Source organism: Limulus polyphemus, unplaced genomic scaffold (genome assembly GCF_000517525.1).
Source record: "Limulus polyphemus unplaced genomic scaffold, Limulus_polyphemus-2.1.2 Scaffold1163, whole genome shotgun sequence".
Lineage (NCBI taxonomy): Eukaryota > Metazoa > Arthropoda > Merostomata > Xiphosura > Limulidae > Limulus > Limulus polyphemus.
In genome coordinates this window covers 304,851-313,355 of record NW_013666773.1, presented here as the reverse complement: position 1 = coordinate 313,355, position 8,505 = coordinate 304,851, and the positions used below count along the sequence as shown (strand labels likewise).

General features: G+C 32.4%; 1 protein-coding gene across 4 annotated transcripts in view; it reads left to right on the top strand.

Annotated features, from left to right (window-relative positions):
- The first annotated feature begins 338 nt into the window (after positions 1 to 338).
- Positions 339 to 8,505, top strand: part of LOC106462427 (COMM domain-containing protein 1-like) — a 44,554-nt gene continuing 36,387 nt past the window's right edge. For all 4 annotated transcript variants that reach the window (XR_002611251.1, XM_022389699.1, XM_022389698.1 and 1 more), the window contains exon 1: positions 339 to 690. Coding sequence is in view for 3 of the 4 variants with exons in the window: in XM_022389699.1 (XP_022245407.1) it covers positions 514 to 690 (177 nt within the window). In the remaining variant the exon portion in view is untranslated. The remainder of the gene's footprint in view (positions 691 to 8,505) is intronic.

The window sequence follows — 8,505 nt, the reverse complement described above, 5'->3', positions numbered from 1 at the left end:
CACATATTCTTTTCTACGCGGTTTTTTGCTTCCTTGCCTCATAAAAAGATGCACGCGCGCACGCACGTAATAATATCCAGGTGCAAAATTTCAGGTTTCTAAGTTCTTTCCTTTTGGAGTTATGGCAGTCACAGACCCACTTACACGCCCTTTTATTATTATAGTTTAAAACATTTAAAACATATATATGTGTGTGTATATATGTATGTATGTAAAGAGGGAAAGGGAAATCTGTCTGTGATGTAATAATTACTATTACTTTCTATCCTAAAGAGAAACATTTTTTTCCCTATGGAACAAACGTCATTTTTTAATAATAATATATAATGCTTAAAAGCAGCTCATAAATCTCCCCACCTTTTTTTGAACTGACAAAGATGGCTGGTTTTGCTTCATGTTGTGACAAAACTTACACTATTTATAACTAACTTCAACAACAACGGTCAAGTGAATCAGTGTGATTTCACAAACTTTGTAGTAATAGGCATTTCAATTAAATTTCGAAGTGAATACATGATGGCAGAAGAAAGTGACCAAAAATCGTTACTAGGTCTGTTAAACGGGCTAGCTAGACGAGAATATTATGGCGATGCATCTGTCACTAACGAATTTTTGCACCATGAATTATATCCAGATTTATCAGTTGAAAATTTTAATCTAATTCTCGATAAATCCTTACAAAATATTAGGGTAAGTAAATAATAATAATTAATACCATAATATATGTGTGTGCATATCTTACTAATACTGTATAATACTATTAGTATTAATAATTGTACCAATGCTAATACCAGACATCAGGTCATCAGCTTAGATGAGAAGGTTACGAAATAATAAATAGTGTAACTGTAAATTGTAATTGTTAGTGTTACTAATCTTTTTGCTCTACACCAACACTCCAACAGTGATGAGTAACACTAGCAATCACACCTAAGCCAGCAGTTTCATCCTGCATAATAATACCAATATTAAAACTCTCTGACATAACTCTTAATTAATAATATTAGTATTATTACAAACTGCTGGTTTAGGGGTGGCAGTGACTGTTAGTGTGTTAGTCATCACAGCAAAGAAGTTGAAATAATTAACTAAAACCTCTGTGGTGTCAAATGAGAACAAAGTCACAAACTGCAATTTGTTAATCTTAGTTGTTTGAAACTATACAGGGTGAAAATGAAAGGGCTAATGCTTTTTATAACCCTGCTGTAATATACATACAAGAAGGACTGTTTGGTCCTTCAAGTCTGTCCTTGCACACCCACGCTTGAAAAAAAAGTAAGAATCTAAACTCACCCTTTATTTTCAGGATGGCCAAGTGGTTAGGGTGCTCGACTCGCAATCTGCTGGTCGTGGGTTTGAATACCCATCCCACCAAACATGCCTGCTCTTTCAGCCGTGGGGGTGTTATAATGTTACGGTCAATCCCACTATTCATTGGTAAAAGAGTAGCCTAAGAATTGGCAGTGGGTGGTGATGACTAGCTGCCTTCTCTCTAGTCTTACACTGCAAATTAGGGACGGGTAGTGCAGATATTTCTCGTGTAGCTTTGCACGAAATTCAAAACAAACAAACAATTTTCAGGATATTACCAATTCCTCATCTTAAACTCCTGTAAAGTTCTGGCCTGCACTACTTTCAGCAGCAACTCATTCCATAAACCAATCAACCTGTTAAAAATAAAAATAAAATATTTTTAACTGGTAACAATGATATCCTTTTTGCTAGTTCATTCTTTAAGAGCTAAGAATGTTTCTTTGGACAGAGGAGAAAGAGTCCTGTGAGAGTTAAAGTTGTAGAAAGATGATAAGGCAATGTTTTTATTCTAGTTTTGATAAAACTATCAACATCAAGAGCACTGTTACTTTTGAAGGAAGGTTGGAATTTTTACATTTTGTAAGTAAACAAGTTATCTCCCTCTTTAAATCCTGATTCACTAAACCCAAATGAACTGATTTTTAACCTTAGTGATGCCGAGCTTACTGAAATGTGCAAAAATGCTCTAGCTAAAGGCCTAAACTTCTGCATGCCACCATTTAAGTTAAAATTTAGTGACTGCCTTTAAAAACATTAAAATTCCACCTGACCTTGAAAAGTATTAGCACTCTTGATGTTGATGGTAATATCAAAGCTAGAATAAAATACACTGCTTTACTTGCTGTCTATAAATTTAACCTTCACAGGACTACTACTTCTCTGTCCAGAGAAGAATTCTTAGCTTTTTAACTGGAGTTTAACTTGTCTTCATCAGCCTAAAATGTGTGTTCTCACAACCTGTTACCTTCAATATTCTGAAGCACAAAGTTATTAGAGGCTATTACACAGAATCACTAGTGATTTGTAAACGGAGATACATTCACATAATTACCTCTCTTGACTTATCAAGATATATATATAAATACACCCTAAAATTGCTACGTTAGCAACAGAGCAAGCACTCCTTTGATGGCCTGAGTGACTTACCTGCCTCTGTATGTTAAGATCATTTTCTTCAGTCAGGTTATTAAATGTGTTAATTCCTATCTATATAAAATATATGATCCATATCATGATATCCTTAGTGCATTTACTTACTGTAATTAAACATTTGCCAAATACTTTGCCAACTTTTGAATTGATCCAAGTCATTATGAAGCACCTCAACATCCTCAATACAGCTAGAAATACCTAAGAGTTTATTGTCACCATCAAACTTTACTAGTTATGTCTAATAATATCATTAATGTAAGTAAGAAAAAGCATCTATAAAAAGAAATAGTTTTAAAAGAAAGATTGTGCTTACCATTTAAAAAATCAGATTAACAGCTTTGTGGTTGTGACATTGTTTGTTCACCTTTAAGGAATATTTAAAGTTACCAAAAATTCATTTTTTTAAAATTATAACAACATGTAAAGTTAAAGATGGCACGTGTTTTAATTTGTGCAAACACTTGATGGATGAGTGTTACAGGTTTGTTTCACATTCTTTATAGTTTCAGTTTGAATGAATTTGGTAATAAAAACTTTGATCAGTTATTATGAAATGTTGAATTTATTTGTAAACTGACCAATGGTAATGTACTTGTATTGGAACCATTAAAAATAATTGCTTCATAATAAGAGTTTATGAGGATAATGAGTAATTTCCTGAAAATTGAAGGATGTGTTAATTTTTTAAGGGTGGGTGTGTAAAGACAGCTTTGAATGACTAAATGTCTTTTTTTGTCTGCATGTCATATTAAATATGCTAGGTTCTCATTTTTAAGTCAAATTTATTTTGAAAAATTTAAGAAATGTATTTTTATGGAAATTTGTATGATTTTAGAAGAAATTTGTAATTTCTCTGTGTAAATCTCTGGTATTCTAGCCAAAAGATTTAGAAATCCTGAGGTTGTCTCCAACCTAATCCATTATTCTGAATTCCTTAATAACTAAACTTATACAAATTAAGCTCATCACTTAATTATTGAAGGTACACTGAAATGTTTGCTTTCTTATTAGGATTTTACTCACTTAGATATCCTTGTTAAGTATTTAAAGTTAAGGAGTTTGAGGTTCTGACTTAGAACAGTGTGTGCTCTACATATTGTAGAAGTAACCAATTTCTGTGCCTTATAAATTTTGTTGGCTTGTAAGAACAGGTGCTCACTATGCAAACTGCTAGCTGGGTCTGATAGGAATCTTTGTGTTGTAGTAATATTGGAAAAGCATTGTTGTTCAGATCCACTTAGAATGATGGATTAGATTGTTACTTTAACAGTGGTATAGAAAAATATAAATTAATTTAGTTTCTGATATCAACTTCTTTGCCATGTTCTGATTGAACAATGTTGTTAATGCTATAGGTGCTTGCACATATTTCCCACTAACAATCATATAATGAATTACAAGTCTCCTGACATACATATTTAACACTTGGTGATGCAAATGGTGAGAAGTCACTTTCACTAACTCAATCTTTAACTGTATTTTGCTGGAAAATTGGCAATATTAATGCTACTCCAATTATAACTAGTGCCCCTCTAATCCTTCACTTGTTAAAAATTCTTGATTGGCAGTCTTATTGTACAGATGTATGTGTTTACTCATGATTTAGTTATTATATCCATGTGTTTTTCTACTTCAGTTATTGTCATTTTTCCATTTTTTTGTGGAGAGTTGCAATTTATTTAATTATCTACACACTCTCTTCTATTTTGTATTCAACTTTTTAACATTCTGTGAGTTATGCCATACACAGTTTCAGGTGGTCATGACTTCCACTGCTGTTACTGCCACAGCAGATTTACTGACCATGTGTATGAAGTCGGTACCACAGTTACTGGCCTCTGACGGGATGGCTATGATCAGTAGGGAATTGTATAATTTCAGGCAACATTCTGAATAACCTGATGAGTGTCCTGTCATACCAGTACTTAGGTGTGTCTGTACGAGTGGATGTGATTTTGGGCATCCTTTTAGCTTCTTCTGAATATGTTTGTCTGTTGCGTTTCATTTTGGGGGTCTTACCCAGGCCTCCTTCTCCCTTTGTAGACTTGATTAATCAGGTATTTTATGTTTTAATTTTGGCTTCTGTTTGTTTTTAAGATTCTACCCATGCCATTCTAGGGAATTAATCTTTGGACCATTTTTTTCTTTTTTCTCTCTTACCCAAATATTGGGATTTTTGCTAGGCATTTTGGGGAACACTTGCATTCAGGGGATTGATATGCCTTGTCTCCCACATATGTTGGCTTATCATGTTTTTGCTTTTATAGTTCCACTACAAATAATTTGACTCGTACCTTTGACTCGTCCTACCCCCACATGGATGTTGGTTCCTATGGTTTAACTGTGTAACAATCTTCTGTTAGCTATTATGAGATCTTCTTGCTATTCTAGAGCATTTATGATCACAAGTTATAATATGGGGAAGAAATATGATTCTCATGACAGTCCAGCATCAGTAGAACCTTTCACAATATTTCCTTCAGTATATTTTATTAGATGATGAACTTTTCTTCTGATTTTCTATATATTAGTTTTTCAACATTTCCCCCTATTACATCACCAGTGTAAATTTATGTTCTGTGATCCAGTTTTGTAAAACTAATGAAACTCTTGTTACTGATCATGATCAGATATCTGATGCTAGAGAAATGGTATTGACACTTTCCATCTAATAATAAATTGCAGTCTTGCATCTTTCATACATATTTGGGAAAATTGCTTGGTAATTCATATTGTTGTGCTTTCTTTATCAAGAACAAACTCTTCTTCAGTAATAATTAAATATGTTTGATAAGGGCTGGCACTGAATGTTTTATTTAAAGTTTAGTTTAGTGATGGGATGGCCCACTTAAATTATACGTATATATATTCAGAACTTCGTAACTTTATTTATAAGTATTCAGAATTTCAGCATTTCATTAATTTTGAACTGCCACTGGGTTTCCTCCATATTTGGTTTCTTGTTGTGTATAATTTTTTGTCCTTCAAGTTTTTTCATCTGCAGTTTGTCTTTGGAAGTTCTTCCTTTTACCAAGGTTTCCATTCTTGTTTTCTACCCATGTTGAATTTGCTGTACATTTTTGGCTCAAGAATATGCAAAACTTTCTTGTCATAGAGGTCAGTGAGATAGTTTTGTATTATGGTACTCTTCTGACTTTTATTATCATTTGCCTATTGATTTATGTGCCTTCTTTTTAAAAATTTACATATTGAAGACAGACATTGCAGATGCCACTTTTTAACTTCAATTTTATGAATTCCAGGTTTTTTTTTATTCAAAATTGTGTAGAATGGATGGTTTATATTTAATAGGGTAGGGGCTGGCTGGCTTGTTTGTAAGGACTATTAATTCAGCTGTAAGAGCACTTTGAACTAGACAACAGTGAGGGCCAAGATAAACTAAATGTAGAAAGAAATAAAACGTAGAGAAAAGTGTATGGTACAAAGTACAGAAGTAGTTTGAAAGGAAGCCTAAATTGTGCTATTGTAATGCTTGAAGTACAAGAACCAGATAACTTAAGAGCACTTGTTGGAAAGGAGGATTTTGATATTAGTAGAATTACTGAAACTTGGTTAAATGTAAACAGTTTTGGACACAGAAATTTCTTTGAAACACTTGGTTATACATTATTTAGTAGGGATAGAATACTAAAGAGATGGAGGAGTGGCTTTTAACGTGAATTACATCCTGTTGAACTTGGGAATACCAAAGATAATGGATTAAATCTGGTTATATGGGAATAAGGATTTTAATGAAATTTTTTTATAGATCACTAGATGAAACTGATGGAATTAATGAGAAACAACAGTGAGATTAAGATTTCAGCTTTTAATGAGGTCATACCAGTTGTTTTAATTTTGGGTATATTTATTGGGAAACATTAGTCAAATCATGAGGAGGCAAGTTTTTAAAACCATTCAGGATGGTTTTCTTCAGTAATTGGTCAGAAAACCTACTAGGAACAATGGTATTTTAGATTAATTTCTAACATAGAAATAGTTGAGAGGGTAGAGATTGGAAAACATTTGGGTTTTATGTTTTAGTACATGTGTAGATCAGGAATAATGAGATTTTGGTTACAAATTTCAAAACAAACAAATTTTGAAGGTATGCAACAAGAATTGTGTATTGTGAATTTGGCAAATTAATTAATTGGAGACACTGATAAAATGTGGAAAAAAAAAGATTTTAAAAATATATTTTAGGTATTCAAGAGAGGCAATTTTCTTATAGAAAAAAAAAGATGGCTACAGTAGAAAACCAGGTTGATTTACAAAGGGTATAAGGTTTATATGTATATAAAAGCCTCATAAGTTTAAGTAAATTAGATTGACTGTTAGGATGGAAGACTTAGAGGATTATAGAAGAATAAGAAAGTTGGTGAAACAGGAAATTATAAAATCAAAAAGGGTGTACGAAAAAAAATTGATTGAAAATTTTAATATTAACTTTGAAGATTTTTTTTAAATACCTTAGGGTAAGCAAGATATTAGGATTTGGTTCTTTGAGGGAAGATAAGGGAAGGGTCATATCTGATGATTATGAAATGGCTGGGTTATTATACCTTTTCTTCAGTTTTTACTAATGAAAATTTAAGCAATATTCCTTTGTCTTGAACAGTTGCTAGATGGAAACAAAATTGAACAAGATGATCATATTAATTTTGAGCTTATTAAGAAAAAATTTTGAAGTTTAAATAATGATAAAGCTGGGCAAGATAATATTTCCCCAAGAATTTTGAAGGAGGTTAAGGATTGGATATATATAAGCCAACTTGCTACTGTTTTTTCTAAAGGTGTACTTTTCTTCATAAAGGGCAAACTGGAAATGACTAAGTCAAAGTAAATGTGAGAAAAGGTAGAGTAACCTCATAGCAGACCACCTTGACAACTCAGAAGTGTGTTGATTAGCTTTCAAAGGAGTAAGATACACTTGCAACAATCCATTGAAAACTAATCAAAACACTTCTTTGTTGTCATGGTGGTCTACCATGATGTCACTCCACTTTTTCTCACACCTAACTTTATTTACTCATTCCCAGTTTGCCCCTGATGAAGAAAGGTTCACCTTTCAAAATTGTGCAGGTTATAGGGTTTCCAATATTACTTTATCTCTTCTCACATAAACAGCTATTATTGTTCAGTGCTGCCCTATATATGCAAAAAAAATTACACATGCTAGAAGCCTTGTGCCTCCACTCCATTCGAAACGACTCATTCCAATGTGTGTCTCATGCAAATCATTATACAACAACCCTCCACCAATGCTATGCATGTGACTCCCTCTATTCCATTCTACCAGACTATCACTTCTTGTTTGGCAGTACTCATGTTCTAACATTTAGTTTGTGCTCTTTTCAAGTGTTTTATTTTAATATTTTTCTGTATTTTTGTATTAATTTCTCTCAACAAGTTTATTCTTTATTATACAATATTGAAATTTGTAACTTGTTGAGTTATTCCGAATTGGAATTATTTTATATTTCTACCTGGTTACAGAACATATTTAGTTATTACAAAAAACTTTTTTTGTTTTTACCAACACAGTTGTGTCTGGTTATTCATAGTGTATTACGAATTTTCCGTTACCACTTCAGAGGTTATATGTTTTATTAGCACTTTACTCAGGCTTCAGGTCATGGTACTCTACGGAAAGATTTTCAGCTTTACTTCATTGGGATATTGATTGTCCTGTGAACTGACTTTTTTTGGGTCTTGCCTCGATTTTGGGGTACCACACATTTGCAATACCATTCGCCGACTTTGGAAAGATAAGACATTATACTTTTATAATTAATATTATTATCTGTTGTTATTTGGGTTCCATAACATAAGTTTCGTTGGATTGATTAATACTCGTAATCAAGTTTAGGTTAGCCATTAGTCTTAGTTGTATTTTTCTACTATTCCATTTGCTTAGGCTTACCATGATCTTTGTTATTTAGGATTACCTGTATTTATCTTACTGATATATATATATATATATATATAATTTATTTACCTTAATTATTTGGTTTCTTTATATTCGTACTTTGGTTT